The 26,261-nt window shown below is 35.9% G+C and overlaps 1 protein-coding gene across 1 annotated transcript in view; it reads right to left on the bottom strand.

Annotated features, from left to right (window-relative positions):
* Positions 1-319: 319 nt before the first annotated feature.
* Nup54 (nuclear pore complex protein Nup54) overlaps positions 320-26,261 on the bottom strand; it is a 58,254-nt gene continuing 32,312 nt past the window's right edge. Inside the window, exons 2-11 of the mRNA XM_069846267.1 lie at positions 25,241-25,588; positions 22,983-23,087; positions 20,362-20,508; positions 17,064-17,214; positions 11,043-11,185; positions 7,952-8,101; positions 5,224-5,480; positions 4,931-5,050; positions 2,941-3,051; positions 320-531 (exon numbers count right to left, since the gene is read on the bottom strand). Coding sequence (XP_069702368.1) covers positions 418-531; positions 2,941-3,051; positions 4,931-5,050; positions 5,224-5,480; positions 7,952-8,101; positions 11,043-11,185; positions 17,064-17,214; positions 20,362-20,508; positions 22,983-23,087; positions 25,241-25,588 — 1,646 coding nt within the window. The 3' untranslated portion in view covers positions 320-417. The remainder of the gene's footprint in view (positions 532-2,940; positions 3,052-4,930; positions 5,051-5,223; positions 5,481-7,951; positions 8,102-11,042; positions 11,186-17,063; positions 17,215-20,361; positions 20,509-22,982; positions 23,088-25,240; positions 25,589-26,261) is intronic.

The following is a 26,261-nucleotide window of genomic DNA, read 5'->3' as shown; positions in this document are numbered from 1 at the left end:
GACAGTGCGTTTCTTTCATCTACCACCATATGGTAGTACCTGAATGACATGGTTACGTTTCTCTATGCGACATCACAGAAACGTAACCATGTCAATCAGGTACTATCATCGTGTGGTAGATGAAAGAAACTCACTCTCCGATACTACCTGATGTCCGATACTACCCGACTCTCCCCTATATTATGCAGAATGGTTTCCATAGCAACAAGTTTCTGTGTGGGAATTCTAATAACAATAGCTGTAAATAGCTGTAAATACAACAAAAAACATGATCGTGCAAAAAAACAAATTACAAAACTAAAGATTGTATGAAACAGTGTTATGGAACAACATTAAAAAATTATTTAATTAAATTTTATAAATTTCACATACACAGCACATGAATTACGAATAGTGTGGAGAATCAAATCATCTGCATCAATGTCCCTGCAATAACCGAGTCATTCCCTCTTTGATGATTTTCAGGTTGGACATGTCTCTCTGGATAGTCTCTATCAAGTGGGCCATGCCGTTCTGCTCCATAACCAAGAACTGAAACAGAGAACATCAGTTAATGTACGACCGTACACCTTGTATAAATGGTACAAAATGAATTACTAATTAAGTCACTGGCTCTTCTAGACTGGTGTAGGTTTGATTCTCATTTCAATCTTTTTTACACAATCAATATACAATGGCATCCATCAGAAATTGAAGTAAATATTTATTGGTTTATAGGGACTATGATAAATAAACAAAAGAAATACCAAACATGCATCAACATGTTTAGTCGTAAAGAGCTGATGTTCATTTTCCACTCAAATTCCTAGATAAGTTACACCATTATTCCAGTTTAAAAAAACCTTATTAAATTAAAATTATTCTTATTTATTCACTCGTTTATTTATTTATTTATTTATTTACTTATTTCATCTGACAGGCTTAAGATCATACGGTCTTCTCTTTCATCCTACAAGATAACACCACAGTCTAATATATACAGTCACAAAGCTCAATACTTACTAAATATGCAAACATAGATAGTTGCTCACCACCAGGATTGCTACTATCGCCTCATCACAGACTCTTTCCCCAGCAGACGATAAAATGTATTGTACTTTCGATATCGTATTCTTTTGAAAAAATTAACACCTTCCTTCCACTATTGAAATGTGAAAATACATAAGGTTTATATATTATTTTCATAAAGTATATATTATATTTTATAAAATCACCTTCCTGCATCTTTCGGAAGAAGGATAACTCTGACCTCTTTTTCTTACAATATTTATAGTACCACAAACATCATTATTATTGTATTTTAGCCATTTACAGTTATTACAACCGATAACGAACATTTCACAGTTTACACAACTTTTCACAACAAAGCGAAATACGGCACGGTCAATGCCTTTTCGATCTAGACCAGGCCGTAATATGTGTTCGGGTTTTCTATTTCAGGGTATGGAGCTCAGTGAAACATTATATTATAACTTTATTGCGTATCATTGCTAAGCTTTATTTAGTGTAATGTGTCCATAAGTTCCGTTTACTTCTTCTTGCATAATATGTTGCAGAAATAATTACAAAACTGTGTTATTTTAATGTGAAGAGAATTTTACGTGTTAACATAATCTTTTCTCATCAACATTTTAAGTTTAGAATGGAAGCTATTTTGAGGTTCAATAAAAACAGAATTTATATTGTGATTTTAATTTAGCACATCTACCTTCCTTAATTGTAGACAGAAAATTTGCCATACCACTCCTATGAAATTAGTGTACATACGATTGTGTTATTTCGTCTCTTAGGTAGTAGATAAATACAATAATTCAGTATTCAATTGTAGTATTAAAATACAGACAAATAGAATGTGACGGGTGTCATACATGACATTATGTTTAATTGTAATGTATAATTGCGAATATAGGAATATAAGTTAAATATAGTAAACATAACCTATAATATCTATATGACATAACATACATATGTAGTGGCAGGGCATTGGAGACCACTAAAATTAGACAGAAAGGGGCAACTGGGACAGTAAACATAACCTATAATTTCAACATATCTAAATATCCGTGCGGTGCAACTGAAAATTATTGAATCGTGCATAAATGAATGTACAAGAATTTCGCAATATTTAATCGAAATAAAGGCAGATATTACACATACGAACAACGTAATTTTCACACCATAAATAATATTACAACTTAACTAGCAAGGAATTATGTCTGAAGTGTCCCCTAATCATTATTTTAAATTTTATTAATGCAATTACACTACATTTTAGAGAAATATATGTTACTTTTTATGCATTCCAATTAATTTATATGGTTGAAACGCCGCCCTTCGTGATCGGGTTAAGCGAGTCACATGGTCTGCCTTACGGCCTGTATTAGATCACGATGGCAGTGACACAGTCTATTGTTCCCAGTACACACAGCGCTCCAAGCGGCTAGCAACTATCGCGAGAAATGCAACTCGTTGGCAAAAAATCATCCCAAGCTTCGTGACTGTATAAAGTAGACTGTGATAACACATACAAAGTTCTGAGTGGAGAGAAATGCTAAAAATGATTGCAATGGTGGCACCAGTACGTTCTCTCCCTGGTCGCTCTACAGGCACAACCCACTGTAGGCACTGCAGTGAGTATGAAACTTTACCACATGTGCTTGGGAGTTGCCCACAGGGAGAAGTACTCAGAATAAAACGTCACAACACCATACGATCTATGATCGCAAATGCACTTCAATCCAAAAAATCTAGACGTTCACGAGGAAATTCATTGTACTGCTGATGGTGGGAGCAATCGTAGGATCGATATCATAGCTATAAATAGGAATAAACAGACAGCCGAAATAATTGATCCTACGGTCAGATTTGAAATCTGAGTCACTCAACCATCTGAGTCGTAATTTTAGCACTTCATGTATATTATGTTACCAGTCTGCTTACCTGCTTTATGTCGTCCTGTATGGCTGGATCCATTGAGTAGCGCTCCACCTCTCTGTGGGCTGCCTCCTGCCGCTGCATTCTCATCTGTGATAACAGTTCACTCACCTGGCCCTGCAAGCAACACATGTTCGTCTAGTATAAAAATGTAAATTATTCTCAGAAATTATACAGAGTGTAGAACGTGTGAACGCATTCTTTTTGATCAGTGATATAAACCTTCGTATTTTAACAAGGAGAACTTGCAGTTATGACTGCATGGACATCTTTGCCTTGCCTGAAATGACCTTGAATATAGTCAAAGTCACAGAGCCACTGGCGATTTCTCTTAAGGAGCACAGGAGCAGTGCACCACCTCTTCAAATAACACATATCAGTGAGCTGCAGTAGACTGTGTGACCGACATAATTCTTTATTATAATACTATTTAAAAATAACACTGCACGTGTACTGGTCTTGTTGACGCCTGGGACTTACGTTTCCCGCTCGACACTTGCGGCACACTGTTCCATTCGAGCATGCGCAGTAGTATTGTTTCACTGGAAGGCTTTGGAGCATGGTAGGGAGCCAGTACAGTGTGCGTAAGAGGAGTTAGGAGCACTTTCAGATGTGTTCTCAAGCTTGTTCCATCATAAATGTTACAATGAATAGTGTGCAAAATCTATAAGACCTTTATACGAAAAGATCAAAATAAAGAAGATGAGTACACCTACACATGAATTAAAATTATAAGTGACGAACAATAATAGAGAAGTAACAAGAAAATTCAACATTCACGCTAGCGAAAAATGCAATATGCGGCTGCAATATAAAAGACGCTGTATTTTGTTTTCCTTGCCTGTTGTTCGACGGGGAACATTTATTGACAGAAATAAGTATGTTTTATGAATTTTATTTATTTTTCTGTTTGAATTTAGGACTGTGCGTAGTAACTACATAATTTTGATTATCGTTCTGCAGATGTGATTGATTTGAAGCACGTGAATGAAAGAATTGAAAAAAAAACACGATTCTTCAGCTGCACACTCAACAATAATGTTAAATTAGCAGTGTTGGGTCAAACAAACATACAGACATAATTGGATTCAATTGGATTGTTACACTTCACAATGATAAAGTTACCAAGAACAGATATGTGCGTGCGGTTTTGTGGAGCTTTCGAGTTGGATTTAAGAGGTCAGAAGACGGAAACTCATCTTTAAACGCTAGTATTTTTCTTGGCCTCATCAATTTCAGTACTGAATTAGATCCACTCTTAAGGAACAATTGGAAAGAGGAACAGTGTTTAAGAGCATGTCAAACACTATACAGAAGTAAGTCCTTCAAGCCATTTTGATGTAGGCTATGCCATGATGAGATTTCAAAGAAATAAAGAAAGCTGCTGACTTTTTAGCAGTTAAGGCTGATAAGACGACACACGTATCGAATGTTTGTGAACGTGTGAACTGTGTTATAAAACGCAATATAGCGAAAACAATATTATTTACGGTGTGCTGCAATAGAAATTGAACACTTTACTTTGCTATTACTGGACCTACATAGGAAACTGATTAACTGCAATTTCTTGACTAACAAAATTATGTAAATCTATACCTACGTAACATATGTTAATGGTTATGTAGTAGTTAGTACCTATAATAATAATAATAATAATAATAATAATAATAATAATAATAATAATAATAATCATCATCATTATCATAATAAATATTTGTGCACCACCAGGATTATTTATCACCACACGCCACTGCACAGAGCTGCTGCCTAAGAGGACAAAGTCACACTATGAGTATCACGCTGGAAACATCTACAAACTTAGGATACTCTTAATAACTCCAGCAAGCAGAATCATGGCATTAATACAGCTTCCTGGTTGATATATAAAATAGAAAACGACACAAATTTTCCATTTACCTGCCAAGACTGTCAGCATTTAGGATGGAAAAAAAAAACAACAAAAAAACATATATTCATTTATTTGGCTATGTCGTACCTTAAACTGTGCAGGAGCATTCAGCTGGTTATGCAGGGCTTCCAGTTGACTCCGGAGGGCTTCTTCCTCTGGTTGCAGAGCAAGACCAACTTTCCGTGATACTTCCTGCTTCACAAGGACCTGTTCGACGCAAAAAAACAGTGAAATGATTTTGAGCTTCATTAATTTGTGTACAGCTAGATATCGCTGGATCAGAGTCCACTGGAGTCATGCCCACTATTCATGATTTGGATTCTTGGGCGTTCTTCACTTCATCTGCACATGTTATGCAAATATCAGGAAGGTGACCTAACCTGCAGAACTCGGTGTTCCAGCTCCAGGAACTTGCGACGATACTCCGCTACCTTGGCCACGGTGGCTGTGTGCTGTTTCTGTAGTTCTGCTATGTCCTCTGCCACACGATCAAGAAATGCTTGATGAAGCTTCGTTTCTTGTTCTTGACATTTCATTCTCCAACGAACTTCTCCAAATCCAATCATTGGTACTGGGATGTAATTCTCAGGATTAGGGTTATCCAACTGGGCTTGCTTCCACAGACGAGGGTCAATGCCTGTGAGAAAAACCAAATCCAGAGATACTGAGTTAGCTTAAGCATGTGGTAATTTATAGACCTATACAGGGTGGATGGTAACCTCAGCACCAAATTTAAGAGGTGATTATACATGTTAAATATAACAAAACTTTTACTACACTTTTCCTTTGATGAACCATCAATAAGCAGCAAAAAAAATAGTCTTTGCCCAATGTTTGCAGCACTCTATTGCGGCAATGGCCCAAGAGAAATGGCTGATTGATATACAAGCACACAGGTAAAATTAATCGGAACAATTAATGTTTTGAATCTTTTTTTGGCAAATTCAACTGTTTAGCCATGAATTTAAATTGAATAATAGCGAAAATCGTTGAAATAAATCTTGCAACACAGCGCACGTTGCCTGTTACTCAGAGATTACAGCAGAGGGGAAGGTAAGGAGTACAGGCAGTGCTTGCTTAGAGTTATTGCAGCAGCTGTGATGTTGCCAAATGCTTCATAGAAACATAACGATTTCCTCTAAAATGGTGAATGTTGGAGAGAAAACTTATTTAGACTTTTCAAATCGCTCCTCATGATCTATTACCAGTTTCATTTTGGTGCAGAGGTTACCATCCACCCTGTATGGCATAGAACAAGAACAAAACACTCGATTATTAAATTATGACAGTCATGTCTTAATATATTTTTCAGTCAACATAAGAACTTCAACATTTTGTTTGTGAACAATTTACTGTCTTAGAATCACATAAAAAAATTGAATAGTTGAGCTTGAAATTGAGGTGGAATCTCTTATACAACTTGAACTGATTAACAGTGTGCTGCTTATGTTTTTTTCACAACTTGGACTGACTGATTAACAGTGTGCTGCTTATGTTTTTTTCACAACTTGGACTGACTGATTAACAGTGTGTTGTTTATGTTTTTTTCACAACTTGGACTGACTGATTAACAGTGTGTTGTTTGTGTGTGTTTCACAACTTGGACTGGCTGATTAACAGTGTGTTGTTTGTGTGTGTTTCACAACTTGGACTGGCTGATTAACAGTGTGTTGTTTGTGTGTGTTTCACAACTTGGACTGACTGATTAACAGTGTGTTGTTTGTGTGTGTTTCACAACTTGGACTGGCTGATTAACAGTGTGTTGTTTGTGTGTGTTTCACAACTTGGACTGGCTGATTAACAGTGTGTTGTTTGTGTGTGTTTCACAACTTGGACTGGCTGATTAACAGTGTGTTGTTTGTGTGTGTTTCACAACTTGGACTGGCTGATTAACAGTGTGTTGTTTGTATGTGTTTCACAACTTGGACTGGCTGATTAACAGTGTGTTGTTTGTATGTGTTTCACAACTTGGACTGGCTGATTAACAGTGTGTTGTTTGTATGTGTTTCACAACTTGGACTGGCTGATTAACAGTGTGTTGTTTGTGTGTGTTTCACAACTTGGACTGGCTGATTAACAGTGTGTTGTTTGTGTGTGTTTCACAACTTGGACTGGCTGATTAACAGTGCGTTGTTTGCGTGTGTTTCACAACTTGGACTGGCTGATTAACAGTGTGTTGTTTGTGTGTGTTTCACAACTTGGACTGGCTGATTAACAGTGTGTTGTTTGTGTTTTTTTCACAACTTGGACTGACTGATTAACAGTGTGTTGTTTATGTGTGTTTCACAACTTGGACTGACTGATTAACAGTGTGTTGTTTATGTGTGTTTCACAACTTGGACTGACTGATTAACAGTGTGTTGTTTATGTTTTTTTCACAACTTGGACTGACTGATTAACAGTGTGTTGTTTGTGTGTGTTTCACAACTTGGACTGACTGATTAACAGTGTGTTGTTTGTGTGTGTTTCACAACTTGGACTGGCTGATTAACAGTGTGTTGTTTATGTTTTTTTCACAACTTGGACTGACTGATTAACAGTGTGTTGTTTGTGTGTGTTTCACAACTTGGACTGACTGATTAACAGTGTGTTGTTTATGTTTTTTTCACAACTTGGACTGACTGATTAACAGTGTGTTGTTTGTGTGTGTTTCACAACTTGGACTGACTGATTAACAGTGTGTTGTTTGTGTGTGTTTCACAACTTGGACTGACTGATTAACAGTGTGTTATTTGTGTGTGTTTCACAACTTGGACTGACTGATTAACAGTGTGTTGTTTTTCACAACTTGGACTGACTGATTAACAGTGTGTTGTTTGTGTTTTTTTCACAACTTGGACTGACTGATTAACAGTGTGTTGTTTATGTGTGTTTCACAACTTGGACTGACTGATTAACAGTGTGTTGTTTATGTGTGTTTCACAACTTGGACTGATAATTGTGTGTTGTTTGTGCTGTTTGTGTGTGTTTCAAAGCTTGAACTCATTAACAGTGTATTTATGTGTTTCACAACTTGAACTGACTGATCAACAGTGTGTTGTTTGTGTGTGTTTCACAGAGTTAATGGAAATACAGCATTCATCCAAGCATTACACAACAGTTACTCACCAGCTGGGGGATTTTCAAGATATTCCTTAATCTGGTCTTTGTCTGGAGTCACTTGTGGGAACACATTATCGGCACCCAGCGTGGACAGCTGTTGCTTCTGCATCATTAGGTATGCAGACAAGTCTGTGCCAGGTATACGTCGCATTGACCCTACAATTACAACAACCATCACTCCGTTAAGAGTCCCAGTTCCACATTGAAACTTAGTCTAATCATGCAATTTCATATTGTATTGTATTGTATTGTATTGTATTGTATTTATTAACATGCCATGGTATTCATACATGCTTACAGCTAGAATATGGAACAAGTCAAAAAACTTAATACTATTATAAAATCTTAATTTATAGTCACAGTCTAGATGAAATATATACAGACGAGATTTACAATATAGTCTACTAGTACAACACAAAATTTTAGTATCAATTTCATAAAGTGTTATTGAATGTCATGAATTCACCTACAGAATAGAAGGCGTGAGAAATTAGGTACTTCTTTAATTTGGCCCTAAATAATTTTATGTTTTGAGTTTCATTTTTTATATCGATAGGGAGGCTATTAAAAATTTTTACTGCCATATAACGCACTCCTTTTTGATAGCACGATAGACTTGCTGATGGAGTATGAAAGTCATTTCTTTGACATGTATTTATGCTATGAACTGTTGAATTAGTTACAAAGTTTTCACGATTACATACGAGGAAGACTATTAATGAAAGGATATACTGACAAGCCATCGGCATTATTTGTAGTTTTTTTAAAATAGTCCTACACGATTCCCTAGATTTGGCACCTACTATTATTCTAATTACTCTTTTTTGTAATAGAAATATATTGTTACTATCTGTGGAATTTCCCCAGAATATTATTCCAAAACTCATTACCGAGTGGAAGTATGCAAAGTATATTGTTTTTAGGGTATTGATATTTACTATCTTTTGCATAGATCTAATAGCAAAACAAGCTGAATTTAGTTTGGGGGTAATTTCTTTAATATGATTTTTCCAATTTAACACATTATCGATTTTTAAGCCAAGAAATTTGGTTGTTGTTGTTTCTAATAGGAATCTATTGTTAATTATTGCGTTAGAAATTTGCGACGTTGAATTTGGACAGGATTTAAATTGAATTATGTTAGTTTTGTTACAATTTAATACTAATTTATTGACTGAGAACCAGTCACATATTTTGAAGAGAATTTCCTCTGTTGAAGATTGGAATGTGTTGGAGTTATTGGCTGTAATTACTATACTTGTGTCATCTGCAAATAATATGGGATGACCTACATCTTTTATAAGGGGGGGCAAGATCATTTATAAACACTAGAAAAAGTAGGGGACCTAATATTGATCCTTGAGGAATTCCATTATTAATATTTCCCCATGTCGATGTAGATTTCATAGTTGTATTGATTTCAACTTTCTGTTTCCTATCTATGAGATATGAGTGAAACCATTGGTGTGCAACACCTTTAATTCCATAATAATCTAATTTATCTAGCAGCATTTTATGATTTATACAGTCAAATGCTTTGGATAAATCACAGAAAATCCCTCCAACTTGTAATTTTTTATTTACTGCCTCCAGAATTTTGTCAGTTAAACTAAATGTTGCATTTTCTGTGCCTTTATTTTACCTAAATCCAAATTGTTCTGGGACTAAAATGTTGTATCTTTCTAGATGATGATATAATATTTTATACATTACTTTTTCAAAGATTTTGGAGAAGACTGGTAGAAGTGATATGGGTCTGTAATTTTCTGGAGACGTTGTTTCTCCCTTTTTGAAGATAGGAATAACCACTGAATATTTTAATCTCTCGGGAAATATACCATTGAACATTGAATAGTTACATAAATAACTTAATGGCCCAGCTATAATATGTAAACTTGCTTTTAATATTTTGCTTGTTATTTCATCATACCCTGAGGAGTTTTTTGACTTTAGTTTTTTAATAATTGCAATTATTTCTTGAATATTTGGGAATTTTGTCGGAAAATATTGTGTTAAAGAATCTAAACTGTTAGTAACATATAACTGTTGTATATAATGTATTGTGGTCCTTGTTCTTGTTTTTGTGAAGAAACCTGTCACATCTATGTATGTTTTTTGTGGCTAATAAAGATTGTTGTTATTATTATTATTATTATTATTATTATTATTATTATTATTATTATATGTCCATCTTCTTTGTATTTCTATATTCTATAACGAGATAAACTGAAATAAAGTGCTATGTGAAAGAACACTACATATCACCTTCATTCTCTAAGAAGTTCAAATATGTTATATAATCCCTTTATCCACTAATTCGAATTCTCTTACTCGAATTTTTCGATATCTCGAAGGATATTTCATGCTCTAGACGCAAAACATTTATCTTTAGCTCGAAGGTCAGGTGAAAATGTTTAATAATATACAACAGAATGAAGTACCATTACTTAAACAAGCGATGCAATTGAGGTGTTCTCTGGAACAAAAACTTAACTGCAAAATCTTGAATTTGAGACACAGAGCATCAAACATTTTAGATCTGGTGTAACAGAACGACATTCAAATGTTTCTAGAGGGCGCTGTGTTTGTTCAAGGGAAATAATATTTTGTCAGAATGAAGATGTGTTATTAAGGATTCGATATATGCTCCTATACTGTGAGGTGACAGAACTCGATGCTTTTTTTCTCCCCATGCAGTATACCTACATAATAGGACCCACCCAATGCAGTGAAAAGGGAAGCATTCAGGGATAAAGAAAACAAAATTGCTTATCTAACGGATGGTGTCATACAAAACATAACTATTAAAGCACATAGGGCGAAAAATCTTCCAAGTACAGAAAGTTTGCAAAAAAAAAAAAAAAACCACTGCCTGGAAGAAAAAAAAAGAAGTGCATGTAATCCCAATTATACTACAAACTACAAGACTTATCCCGAATCTCCTTTAAACATCTACATCTGACTGCAAAAATCCGCCACTCTACCGATGTGTGCAACAGTCCATCATATCCTTAGTGAAAGGAAGATAACAGGCTTCTCATCTTCAGCAAACCATTAGTGGTGATGAAACAATAGCAGCAGCAGCAATCATTCTTACCTGTAACACTCTTCTCCTCGACATATATCGCCACTTGAGTCTTGGTTTCTGAGATGGGCTTGATGCCTTCGATGGTGAGAGTAAGGTTGGGCTTGCTGCCCAGCACTATGTTCATGCTGGTCACCAGCTGTGCCTGTTGACTCCTGTGATAACGACAAAAACCACTAGTAATGGTACTAATAGTTCTTTGTTTAGTGAAAGGGTGGACTAATAAAAAACAGAAATTACATACAATTTAGATTAATGCTACACTAATATTTTTACAGCTACAGTGAAACCTCTCATTTACGGACATCGAAGGGACGTAACAATCTGTCCGCATCTGGGAGGTGTCCTTTATTGGGAGGGAGGCTCCCCAATCTAACAGTAAATTTATAATATGCATTATTTATCCCTTCGGCCTCACTAAAGGTCTTTTTCCCTCCGGCCTCCCAACTAACACACTATATGCATTTCTGGATTCGCCCATACGTGCTACATGCCCTGCCCATCTCAAACGTCTGGATTTAATGTTCCTAATTATGTCAGGTGAAGAATACAATGTGTGCAGTTCTGTGTTGTGTAACTTTCTCCATTCTCCTGTAACTTCATCCCTCTTAGTCCCAAATATTTTCCTAAGCACCTTATTCTCAAACACCCTTAACCTATGTTCCTCTCTCAAAGTGAGAGTCCAAGTTTCACAACCATAAAGAACAACCAGTAATATAACTATTTTATAAATTCTAACTTTCAGATTTTTTGACAGCAGATTGGATGATAAAAGCTTTTCAACCGAATAATAACACGCATTTCTTCCAAGGCTTATTTGGAGGATTCGTAACAAGCTGTTTTTTACGGTGATGGATTGTTAGCCCTTCGCCCAATCCTCAAGCTGGAGGACCACCCCTCATTGGCTGTCCATGACTGCTTATTCAATATATTCACAGCTACCCTCCATATCTGGAGGCCGTCTCCTCGATCCGCAACCTGAGGATGTGCCATGCTGTGGTGATAGGGACCCACAATACAATATGTAGATGGGAACATAATATTAAAATGGATTTGAGGGAGGTGGGATATGATGATAGAGAATGGATTAATCTTGCTCAGGATAGGTACCGATGGCGGGCTTGTGTGAGGGCAGCAATGAACCTCCGGGTTCCTTGAGAGCCAATAAGTAAGTAAGTAAGCATTTATCCCTTCACGCTTTAAATGAAATATATTACTGTAGTTTAATTCTAAATACAGTAAATTCTTTGCAACTTCGAACTACACTAGATAAGACCGAAAAAGGAAAATACAGTACTGTGCCATGCAATTTTATTCTAAGTCTACAGTACTGTAATTTACAGTTTTCAACTTAACCTTTACGTTCAGGTGCCATGTCTCTGGAAACAGAACAACTGATTGAAGTGAAGAGAATAATCCTATTAACCCTATCATGTGTCGAATACAATTTCACGATCACGGGAACCTTGGTCCCATCAGACAGGTTAAATTTAATGACTTTGTTTATCCACCTGCTTCCAGCTATCAAGGGGTAGCTGGCTGGGCTAGTGGTATCCTACGAGACTCTTATTGCCTTCTTTCATGTTGAGGAATTTCTGTACTAAATTTTCCATTTTTGTAACACATTAGGTTTTGAAATCCAAGTTCTGTCCGCAGTCAGGAGGTAAAGCAAGCTTTAGGACTGTGAAACAGCTGTCCGTGTCTGTGTCTGAGAGTGTACGTAAACGAGAGTTAAATTTATCATTATTTCTATATTATTTCAGTTGGGACATAAAAATCTGTCCGTATATGAGGAGTGTCCGTATCTTGGGGGTGTTCGTAAGGAGAGGTTTCACTGTATATGTGTCCACTATAGAATATTTGTGAGATATTATGAAAGGTAGTAAAAAATATGTTTTAGTACTTATACACGTAAACAATTTAATTCTGAACGGTACTCTCTTATTACGTGTCCACCTGCCATGTTGTCATATAGAGTAAAACCCCGTTTTTAAGGAATAATCTGTTGAAGTGTCAGTCAAATTACCATTAGAATAATGTAATGAATTCTCGCTTTTAAGAAAACCGTGTTTAAGGAAAATCTTGCTAGGAATACCTTTCAACAGGATTTTGTGATAATGAAGCGTGAAATATCGACTAACTTTCAATAATCAACATATTCGGTAGTGCATCTGAATCAACAGTAATGTGGCGCCATGTGGCAGCATTGTTTATGGTCTTGCTTTGTGTTGCTTTCACAGTGTAATGCTTTCCTTGGTTTGTTGTCGTGAGTTGTGAGGATCCTGTTTCCCAGTTTTTTTGTTAGTTTATGCTGTTTATGCATCAATATAATGGCAAATAAACGGAAGAATTTAACTATTGAACAGAAAGTGAAAATAATAAGGGATGTCGAGTTAATCTTTAAATAACATTACCACATATGGCAAAAAAGCAAGGTTTGCCAACTACTTCATTATGAGGATTAATGAAGAAGAAAGAAGAAATTTTCAATGCCGAGTTTCAGTATGGTTCAGGTTCAACCAAACAGAAAAACATTCGTGCTCTCATCATTTGAAGCATTAGAAAATATATAATAAAAAATGTACTGTAAATAATAACTGAAAGTCTAATTAAATGATTATGTTGTTGTTGTTTTCTAATGCCAGGCGTTTGACAATAAAGTCATTTGACCTCTTGCACTCCAATACTTTTCAAAGATATTATCATGACTAGCCACTGAAGCACAGATTTTGAGGTGTTCCGAATCCATTTCTTGGTTTGAGTTGCACAATGGGCAGTTAGGGGACTGATATATTCCAATTCTACGCAGGTGTTTGGCCAAACAATCATGGCCCGTTGCCAATCTAAATGCAGCTACAGACGATTTTCGTGGTAAATCGGGAATTAACTGTGGATTTTGATGCAGAGAGTTCCATTTTTTCCCTTGGGATTGAGTTATCAAATTTTATTTCTTGAAGTCTAAGTATGTAGATTTAATAAATCTTTTCACAGAGTAATACGTAGATTTAGTAACAGGTCTGTAAGTAGCAGTGCTGCCCTTCTTTGCTAAAGTATCCGCATTCTCGTTTCCCAGGATTCCACAATGGGATGGTATCCATTGGAATACAATTCTTTTATTGAGTGATAATAATTGAGAGAGCATTTTAGTTATTTTTGCTGTTTGAGATGAAGGTGTGTGTTTAGAGACGATTGATAGAATAGCTGCTTTGGAGTCTGACAATATAACTGCATTCCTAAATTTATTGATGTGGCATAGAAGATTCCTGAGACATTCATTTATTGCAATGATTTCACCATCAAAACTTGTTCCATATCCAAGAGATCTATAAAGTGAGAAGAGACAGCACGTAACACCTGCACAGGTACCTTGTTCTCTGGAGATCAAGGATCCGTCTGTGTATAAATGAAGCCAGTTTTGTGGAGGGTACCTAATATTAATTGTCTCTAAAGACAATTGTTTCAGCATTTCAGTGTTTACTTCTGATTTCAGTATTTCATCTGTTAAATTTAGATTATATTCTATATTTAAGAGAGTTAAAGGGTTTGGTATATAACAGACCTTAGTACTACAGAGTTATACATATAAAACTCTTGATTTTCTTTATCTATTCATTTGAACAGGAATACATCGAAATGTTTCATTTACCTTTTACACGGAAGTTCTTGGAGTTGTATAGGTTGATGCAGTAGCGGCCAGTGATCGAAATCCTCGGTGAGGCCAGATGCAAATAGTTGAAGTGCCTCCAATAGGAAATGTTTATTCACGATATTAATTATTACTGTTATTATATATTAATATCATTATTACTCTATTATTAATATTATTATTATTATTTTTATTAATATTATTATCATTAATGAAAAATAATGTCACTCACCAAATAAATTGTTATGCTGTGAATTTCAGTGATTGAGTGTGATGAAGCAACCCATATTATGTGTTGAAATTCTCTTTTCTTTCTTTTCTTTTTATTTATTTTTTTCCTTTGACAGCAACAAACAAGACCAACAGAAAAGTTTATTTTGCACCACATTACCACTTAACCATTTATGTTGCCCATACCACAATGCAATAGGAATTCGCGTTTTAAGATTATCTGTCAGAAAAATTGTCAACGCTCGGTAGGCTATCACTATTTAAAACTTCCTTCCTTTCAATATTATTTCTTCTCGAAAACGGACACTCTAACAATGAATCAACTACATCATAATTTCTCGCATTTGTTTCTGTTTATATTTTCTCGAAACACAAAACAACATTGGCCCAGACTCACTCACTACTGTACTACGAAGTACAATAGTACAACACCCTCACTTAAGTCATAAACTGAGACATAAGGGGAGAGAACAGTGTGGGTCTCTGTCTGCCAAAGAGCTGGAATTTTTATGTTATTTATGGCCTATCTAGAAAGACAAATCACCACTGCTATTCTCACCCTATTCTACCCTTGAGACTGGTCCATGGATGGGAGGAGTGAAAGCTGACCAGGCCACGAGGCCAGACGAATTGTGTCTCAGCTACAACTTTTCAAGCGCAACCTCAAAGCCCGCAAAAACATACGAAACGCAGGAGCCAGACCTGGCACGAGCGATCCTGGCCTCAGGAACAAATTTTACTGCAAAACAGGTCTATATACATCACAAAGTTTTCAAATGCTTTTACAGCGATATATGCTTCATTCAAATAACTAATACATTATATAAAAACACAAAATTTGATTTCAGTTAAGCCAAGTGACTGAGGCCCGGCCTCACTTGCCTCAGTCAATCAGCCGCCACTGGGTTGATGTTTGTTCACGAGCTGCTTGAGCCAGATAAGGCTAAAAGAGTGGAATACTATCACTGTTCAAAATTCTGGCATGGCAAATGGAACACCCTGTATATATGAACAGGCATTCACATGGATAATAATCTCAACTGGGACATGCAAATCACAGAAACCTGCAGAAAAGTATATTCTATTATTCATGTGCTAAAAAGGATAAATGTTCATCTTCCCTCTTGCTTAAAAAAGTCCCTTGTGCAGACCCTTGTATTTCCCCATTTTGACTATGCTGACATTTTACTGACTGACCTTTCCAGCGACAACAAAATGAAACTTCAACGTGCTCATAATTTGTGTGTACGTTTTGTAAGCAATGTTCGTAAATATGATCATATTACCCCATCCCTGGAAGCAATAGGTTGGCTTAAACTAGATAAGAAAAGAAATTTACATTCACTTCTCTTTCTCTTCGAAATCTTGAACTCTTCTATTCCTTCGTACCTGTCGTCTCGCTTCACTTACCTTTCTTCCCACCACAATCTGAACACACGCTCTCGCCATGAAACAATACTAACAATACCATCCCATCGCACCTCCTCATACTCATCCTCTTTCACAATAGCCCTGCCAAGACTCTGGAATTCGTTACCTGCTAGCATCAGGGACTGTCGAAATAAAATTCAATTCAAACGCAAACTTACTAGGCACTTGGTCAGTAATTGAGACTCGTTCAGACATGGTTTCTTGTAAATAGTTCTTTTAATCTACCACAAAATATCTCAATATCCGGTAATTTCATCACTATAGAATTTTGTTATTGTAGGTTTAATTTGTAATTTTGTAAATACAAAAATATTCTTTGTTCTTAACTTCTATGATAAAATGTCTAGCTTTCATTAATCAGGTATTCTTGTCGTACTTTAATTTTTATTGTAATTGTAATTGTAATTGTAAATTTAATATTAATTGTAATCTTATTGTTCATGTTATAGTTGTAATCCCCTGGTAGAGGGGCAGAGAAGGCCTGACGGCCTTATCTCTACCAGGTTAAATAAATAAATCTAATCTAAAATCTAATCTAATATGAACCTTACCAACAAGTTCACGTCCCTACCAAAGATGCCATACATTGCATTCCTTCGTCTAAAAAAATCTAATGCACTCGGCTGGCTATAAGCTTGCAATACTTCATTCCAGAAGCTATCAAAGTAATCAGCAGATGACACAGCACAATCTGATGTTCTAATTATAACAGGAAAAGTATTAACCTGACTTCTTCCTCCTTCTTGTTGAATGTGATAGTCACCAGACCCTGGGCATTGTCTGATGAAGGCATGCAGCTGTATCCAATAGCTTTGAACCTACATAACGGATTCTGCTGAGTCAATTCGACTGGAGGAGCCGTCTGTGAGTAGTAAGCTGGAAAGAGAAATGATGCTGTTAGTCGGCAGTTCGAAGGCCAGTTGAAAGAACCTCAATAAGTGAGACCAATAAGGCAACAAGGTGACACTCATGAGGCAACTAAGCCAGGAGATAATGGGGTAGGGTGGCCAGTTCCTTTCCCCTGCCATTCCAGACATTTTAAAATAAAATCAAGTTTGAATCCCTTCTCGTTTTTTACATACAGTAATATTAAGCTACAAAAATTGAATTGTAATTTTATTTTATTTTGGATATAAGAGTTTCATATATTTATTTCTTAATTCAATGAGGTAAAATTTACAAGAGAATTTAACCCTTTTGTTGGTCATGTGGTTCTCTCTAAGAAAATTGGTTTAATAATTAATTAATTTTTTATGAAGAATTATAATATCAGTCATTGGATCAATAGATTTGTCTGATTTTTTTCTCAGATAAAACAAGGAAAGAAGTGGCATTTAAAATACCATAAAACACAGCTGCTCATGTTAAAAATGTAACCAGCAAAATACGTGAAAATATTTATAATTTATGTATCCTGTGTATATATTTTTAATATTAGTTCGAATTTTTGGAACTTAGAATAGTGCTTGGATGTTTTTAGCGACTTTCTGCCTGCTTATTTTTAACATTTTAAGTGTCTACGCATCCGAGCTTTGGTTATAACCAGGGAAAGGATTTATATGTAAATACATATTTACTTATAAAGCTAATATAATTTATATTTTGCATTATCTTTATGTTTCACAATGTGTAGGGTTGAAAAATCCTACTTTTATTTTCCATATTTTTCCATATTTTAGAGTTTAGTACATATTTTCGTTAATTTCCATATATTTTCCATATTTCATATAAAACAGTCCATATTATATTAGGTTTAACAATAAAACAAAACAAAATTCCATTAACTTTTAAAAATACATTTCAACAATAGAGATTTAAACACATGTTCAGTAATCCCTTTAACATCAGAGTTATTTGAAAATTAGCAGTCCTATCAACAATGGGAAAGTAAGTTACAAAACTGTATTAATTTAATTTAAAATTTTTAACAGACTTCAGTTGTGCAGCTCAACAGTTAAATGCCAGTCAGAGTACACATAGGTTCAGTTTTGTAAATCATACTATAAAGACGGTAAATATGCCAAAAGTACGTCATTCAGTCAATTTAAAATCAAAACTAACAAGTTACATTTCAGAATTTAAAGAAGATGGTTTATCAACTGACAATAAAATATTATTTTGTAATTTGTGTCAGTGTGCAGTATCATCTACACAAAAGTTCCTGGTGCAACAACACATTACAACTAGTAAACATCAGGCCAACAAACAACTAAATTCCAAGCAGAGACAATTGTTTTTAACACAACCAACAACATCGAATGTAAGATCTGAGTTTAACATCGACCTGTGCCGTTCTCTCATCTCTGCTGATATTCCTCTCTACAAACTAAAGAATAAGGTCTTCAGGGAATTCCTTGAAAAATATACTCAACATACAATCCCGGATGAGTCAACACTTAGGAAGACGTATGCTCCATCCATCTACGATGAGACAATACAGAAGATAAGAGATGAAATTAAAGATAGTTCAATTTGGGTTTCCATTGATGAGACTCCCGACAAAGAAGGTAGACTTGTTGGTAATGTAGTTATCGGTTTGTTAAGTGAACAATATTCTGAACGAATTCTTTTACATTGTGATGTTCTAGAAAAGTGCAATAACAAAACTATAGTTAAACTGTTCAACGAAGCTATGGGTATCCTGTGGCCAAAGGGTATTATGTACGATAATGTGTTATTCTTTATTAGCGATGCTGCCCCTTATATGGTCAAAGCTGGACAAGCATTATCTGTTGTATATCCTAAATTGACTCATTTTACTTGTGTGGCGCATGCATTTCATCGTGTGGCAGAAGTGGTCAGAGACAATTTCCCTAAAGTAGATTTGTTGATTTCATCAGTGAAAAAAGTATTTCTCAAAGCTCCCAGTAGAGTTAACGTGTTGAAAGAAATGTACCCTGAAATTCCATTGCCACCAAAGCCAATTTTAACTAGATGGGGTACATGGCTAGAAGCAGTTGAATATTATGCCGAACATATAGACTCTATTAACAATGTTCTCCTTGCATTGGACTCTGAAGATGCAGTCTCAATTGATACTGCGAAAACAGTTACCTGTGACATAAGTGTGAAGAATGACTTAGCTCACATTCAGCATACATTTTCATGCATCATAAAAACGCTCAAAAGTCTCCAAAATAGGCACCTTTCACTATCTGAAAGTTTTGAAATTATAAATAGTACTGTGGAACAACTGAATCGTGGTAGAGGTAAAGTTGCAGATGCAGTAAGAGCTAAGGTGGACACTGTACTTTCAAAAAACCCTGGATATGAAGAACTACAAAAGGTTGTTGCTGTGATGAGTGGTGAATCAACAGTGAAGATTAACTTGGACTTATCCCCAGCAGACATTGTGAAATTGAATTATGTACCAGTTACTTCTTGTGACGTCGAACGCTCTTTTAGTCAGTATAAATCTATCCTCAGAGACAATAGAAGAAGATTCACTTTTCAGCACTTGAAAGAAATGTTTGTAACCTATTGTTATGGTAACAGACAATAAAAATTGTGTTTTGTTGAAACTACATTGGAAGATAAGGTACGTCCATTATATTTTTTGTTTAGTTTGATTAAAATGTACCAATATTTAACGTACATAGTCATTTTTTTATAATTTTAAGTCCATATTTAATTCCATATTTTGGTAAAAATCCATATTTAATTCCATATTTTGGTAAAAATAACTACATATATATTTACATATTTCATATATTTTTAGTCCATATAAATCCGTTCCCTGGTTATAACATAGAGGGAATTGTACTCAGTGGAAATGTGCCCCACAAACTCGTCCAATAAAACGTAACAGAATGTGACGGGAATCAAATCTCAGATTGCCTCATGAGTAGACTCAGAAAAATGACTGAATTATGACTATGTCTACGAAATGTCAGTAATTCTAAACAAAGTAACTTAAAAATTAATATCTGACAATGATCACATGAAATAATTTAAAATTACCACATACTTAAGTGCAGTTTTGCCCACATTGTACAGCATTTGTCCTCTTTATAGAGATATTACCTTTCCCTATCCCCCACAAAGCTTGTAGCAGGTTCCACCGTGCCAAGGTGGAATCTCGCTCGTCTCCATATACATTGCAGTTGAAAACAGCATTATACAACGCCTCCAGGGGATTGGGCTGAACTTGCTGCTGAGGTTGTGCAAATGCTGTCAACATGAACATTGAAAATGAAAATTATTACTGTCAGCATACCTTTTAAAGAACCAGAATTTGTAAACTATAATATACAGCAGCCCACATTTTGCTGTTTGTATACAGTAGTGGCAAAAAAACCGGACCGACCCTTGTAGCTGATTTCAGAGTCACAGATTCAAATTTTGCTAGTCACAAAACACAAATTTATTGCAATTGTTAGATTCTTACCGTCTTTTTTCCTTTAGTGCCTCAATCTTACAGACGAAAAATCTTTGAGAGTTTTATTTTCACCTGGCATCAATATTACATTTCTACTTCTATTCAGCAAAGATAACTGCGTATTTTTACATTAAATAGCGGCAAAGCCATCAGCTTTACAAGGAAAAGAAATAAAATAGTCGCATCGTATACGGTAGGGGGTGAAACCATTCCGGAAGTTAACAAATGTAAATACCTCGGAATAACATTTAGCAGCGATCTCGGCTGGGGGGAACACGTTACAGACACAGCGGGAAAAGCATGGAGAGCGTTACACTTTGTGATGAGGGTACTAAGAAAAGGCTCTGATAAATCCAAAGAGATTGCATATAAATCACTAGTACGTCCAGTAATGGAATATGGTGCTGCATGTTGGGATCCTTACAGATTAGAACATATTAAGACACTGGAAAAGATTCAAAAATGGGCTCTCAAGTGTTGTCGGAAAAATTCCCCATTAAAATGGGACACACTCAAAGACAGGAGAACGCGAATTTGATTATGCACACTGTTCAAAACATACAGAGGTGAGCCTGCCTGGAGAGAAATAAAACATAGGTTGCAGCCGCCAAATTACTCTTCAAGGAACGACCACTCATGTAAATTGAGGGAAAGAAGACAGTGGACAGACACTGGAAAGTTTTCTTTTCTCAATCGTACTATCAGGGACTGGAATGCTTTACCTGCAGACTTACTAAAGGCTTTACCAACAACCATAAACGTATTTAAAAATAGGCTTAAGGACTTTACTAATAGACGGTAATTATACACAGTATGTAAAGGATGTAAATGATATTTTGTTATTGAAGTGTTGTATCAGTGAAGAATTATGTTGTGTCAGTGAAGTGTGTTGTGTAAGTGAAACGTGATCCTGTCAGTGAAGCTTTATAGTTTATAGTGGCAGTGCAAAGTATTTGAACAGTGAAATGTTTTTGAAGTGTTAGTGAAATCAGGATAGAATCAGTGAAATGTGTCGTAGTTCCAGTGCAGTGAGTGAGTTGACAGCAAAATGAGTGTAATGTGGAAAGGTACTTGTGCAGATATGAACGTATCATACTCGTGGGTTTTAGTTCGAACTTAGGTTTAAGGTACAAATTAGATTTATTTTAAATGTTATTTTAAGTGATCATGCTTAATTTAATTTACGATATTCCCTATTATTATTATTATTATTATTATTATTATTATTATTATTATTATAATAAATTATTGTTAGTATTAATTATTGGTATTATTAACTGTATTTTAATTAATAAGTTTATTATTGTCATTATTGAGTGTAATTAGTTACCACTGCCACTGGGTATATACCCTTGCAGTGTGAATAAATACACATACATACATACCTCTGGCTTCACTATCCATATTGAAATTACCACAGTTTGACACAATACACAGCACAGGATTCTTTTGTATCAGCTACAAGGGTCGGTCCGGTTTTTTTTTGCCACTACTATACATTAATCAACATTTTGGCATCAGGTACAATTTTCAATAGTCTACCTATTTTGTCATAATTTCAAGAAGTTCATGTAATACAATAGAAAGTTCAAATATTGCGAAACGACAATTCTCACAATTTTTGTTCACTTTTCCCACAAAATCATATTACCACTCTTGGTTAGTCACTCACTCTCTATCGTCCTTTAAAGAAATGATATCTCTGTCTACGAATTCTGTATCTCAGGACTTTAGATACATAAACCTCGTGAAGTTGTATGTCACTAGTAAAAACCATATTACAGCACAAACCTTTAGCATCTGACAGAACTATATTTACTTCTCCCTAGTTTCAATTGTAGCAGAAGTGTGTAAGACTTCATCATAACTGACATCATCCAGGGCACCACTACAGGGAGTGCAATAAGGGACATAATAGTTGAGTGACTCGGGTTTTTTCAAGTCAAAGAATGCCACACTGCACATGCTCCAAGCTAAAATTTTTCCGTCATATGTTAACGAGATATTCGCTTTGTTTTTATGTTTAAATATAACGTATCTATGCTGAGAAGGAATTAAAACTATAACCTCTATAATATAGATACAATGTTGCGCGCACGCACGCACACACACACACACACACACACACACACACACACACACACACACACACACACAAAGAGTAATTTAATCAACTCAAGAAATCTGGAGTGTAAGTCTATAAGGAGATCAGAGGCTCATACTGGTATGATACAGAATTAGACATTCAAGAAGAAATTCGATCTACCTTGTCCAAATGTTCCTGTAGATCCAGTGCCAAAGCCTCCAAAACCTCCTCCAAGCATTGGCGTTGTTTGGGGTTTCACACCGAAAGTTCCAAATCCACCAAACCCTACAAAAGAAATATAAGCCTTTAAAGATATAGACTAGGCTTTACCTATCATTATACAAAGCTCGGAGGAAATGTTATTACAATGAAAGAATCAAGTTCGAATTTCTGGCATAAATGTATATCTCCAGTCATCCTTGATATTGTAAACGTGACTTTTAGCATTTTTGTCAAACTCTGTACTACAGGAGGCTCTTGTTTTTATTCATTGTTTTTTAACTATTTTTATCCAAAATGTGTGCACATAAAATACCTGAATCTTTACTAAAAATACTGGTTCATTTAGATGCAGTTTTGAAAAGTGTTGAGAGTTCTGATTATTTTGGTGCAACCGTTACACAAAATGCAGGCTCACTATTGGAGTTACTGATAAAAGGTTAAATAAATCAAAGTCAGTCTTCGCTATGCTCCATCATGTATGGAAGATGAGACACATCTGTCAAAGAAAACCAAGGTTCACATTTTTAAAAGTCATGTAAAATTAGTGTTGTTATACACATGAGAAACAGAAGGAGTTGTTGATGGACAGCGCACTGAGAAGTGGGATGCAGGAAAACAAGGGAAGGACAAGGATAACAAGGGGAAAACAAAAAGAACTAGTGAAATATAATGAGAACAAGTGAAATACGAGAATAACAAGGGGAATAAATGGAGAATAAAAGAGATGCAAGGAGAATTAGGGGAGAACAAGGGGAAGAAGAAGAGAATAAAAGAACAAGGGGAATGTAGGGAGAAAAGGAGGAATACAAGAAGAATGAAGGTGAGAACAAGGGGAAGACAAGGAGAACAGGCGGAATGTAAGGAGTACAAGGGAGGACAAGGAAAACAAGTGTAATACAAGGAGAACAAGACGAATGCAAGAACAAAGTAATGTAGGGAGAGCAAGGGAATACAAGAATAACAAGGGAAATAGAAGGAGAACATGGGGAAGACATGGAGAACAAGAGGAAGACGAGGAAAATAAAGTGAGTACAAAGAGACCAAGGGAAATACAGGGAGAATGAAACAAATGCAATTAGAAGAAGAAGAATGTAAGGACAGCAAGGGGAATACAAGAATAACAAGGAGAATAAGGGGGAGACAAGAAAAGCAGTGGGAATGCAAGGGGAACAAGGAGAACAAGGGGAAGAAAAGAAAAGCAGTGAGAATGCAAGGGGAACAAGGAGAACAAGGGGAAGAAAAGAAAAGCAGTGAGAATGCAAGGGGAACAAGGAGAACAAGGGGAAGACAAGAAAAGCAGTGAGAATGCAAGGGGAACAAGGAGAACAAGGGGAAGACAAGAAAAGCAGTGAGAATGCAAGGGGAACAAGGAGAACAAGGGGAAGACAAGAAAAGCAGTGGGAATGCAAGGGGAACAAGGAGAACAAGGGGAAGACAAGAAAAGCAATGAGAATGCAACAGGAACAAGGAGAACAAGGGGAATACAAGGAGAACAAGGGGAATACAAGGAGAACAAGGGTAGACATGGAGAACAAGGTAAATACAAGGAGATCAAGGAAAATACAAGGAGATCAAGGAAAATACGAGGAGAATGTAAGGAGAGCAAGGGGAATACAAGAATAGCAAGGGAAATACACGGAGAACAAGGGGGATGTAAGAAGAACAAGGTGAAAACAAGGGGAATACAAGGAGAACAAGGGGTAGACATGGAGAACAAGAGGAAGACAAGGAAAAAAGGAAAATACAGGGAGATCAAGGAAAATACAAGGAGAATATAAGGAGAGCAAGGGGAATACAAGAATAACAAGGGAAATACACGGAGAACAAGGGGGATGTAAGAAGAACAAAACTAAAACAAGGGGAAGACAAGAAAAGCAACAGAAATAGAAGGAGAACAAGGGGTAATCATGGAGAACAAGAGGAAGACAAGATGAATAGAAGGAGGTCAAGGAAAATACAAGGAGAGCAAGGTGAATGCAGGGAGAGCAAGGGGAATGCAAGAATAACAAGGGGAATGTAAGAAGAACAAGGCGAAAACAAGGGGAAGACAGGAAATGCAATGGGTATAGAAGAACAAGGAGTAGTTGCATTTTTATGTGACAGTCAATTTCCAAGTTACCCCACCACACCTAGTGAGGAGAATGACGTTCAGTAGTTCTAGCCATTACTAATTTTAAAATCCTATGCGTTTATAAAAATCTGTCTTCTATCCTTACCCAAATTTGATGTTGTGGTTTGGGGCTGTCCAAACAAGGGCCTTGTGGCTGACACAGGAGCTAGCTGGAATGAACTCTGAGTAGTGGTGGGTACGGTACCAGTAGCACCAAATCCACCAAATCCTCCAAACGGATTGGCAGTAGTTGTAGTTGTGGTTGTTGACGGGTTGGTGCCAAAGCCAGTTCCGAAAGTACCAAAGCCACCCGATGTACCACCTGGAGCAATTGACGAACTGAGGCCTCCAAAGCCGAAACCCGAACTAGTAGTGGAAGTGGTACCTCCTAGACTGAAGCTGGGTGCAGTCGATGCTGCACCGCCGAAGGAGAAGCCAGTGTTACCGAATCCAGCTGAAACAGAGAAATAAGTCAGCACAATAAACATATAAATGACATGACTTTTAACTTGGTAATGACATAAATCAGATCTTCATCTACCCTCTGTTAGTCTAAGCTGTTTTAAAAAAGGAGTTCGCTATTCATGTATAACAGTCTTCAATGCACTGCCTAATTATCTTAAAGATTCGAAGAACCACGAGAAAAGGTTCAGAAAAGAATTAACCAAATTTCTACATACTCATACCTTCTACACAATGGATGAATTGTTTATGCTTGTGAATTGAATTATTCTACTTAAATGACATGTACAATTTTATATAGCTGAACTAAAATATGTTTTATATTGACTTAATCTGTTTACTATGCATTGTATATTTTTGTTTAGCATAACTGATGAATTGTATGTACTGTAAATTGAATAGTATACTGTATAGGTCAACTGATGAATTGTTTAACCTTATAAATTGAATTAATCTACTTCATATGAATTGTACAATTTTGTATAGCTTAACGAAAATAAGTTTGTAAATTGAACTAATTTGATTGTATATGTTTTGTATAGTTTGGCTGATGAATTGTATATGCTTTTAAAATGAATACTAGTCTGTGTAGCTCTACTGAGGAATTGTATATAGGTCTACTGTAAATTAAATGGTAGTCTGTATAGCTCAATTGATGAATTGTA

The sequence above is a fragment of the Periplaneta americana genome, chromosome 14 (assembly GCF_040183065.1).
Source record: "Periplaneta americana isolate PAMFEO1 chromosome 14, P.americana_PAMFEO1_priV1, whole genome shotgun sequence".
NCBI lineage: Eukaryota > Metazoa > Arthropoda > Insecta > Blattodea > Blattidae > Periplaneta > Periplaneta americana.
This window is presented reverse-complemented; position numbering and strand designations above follow the sequence as displayed.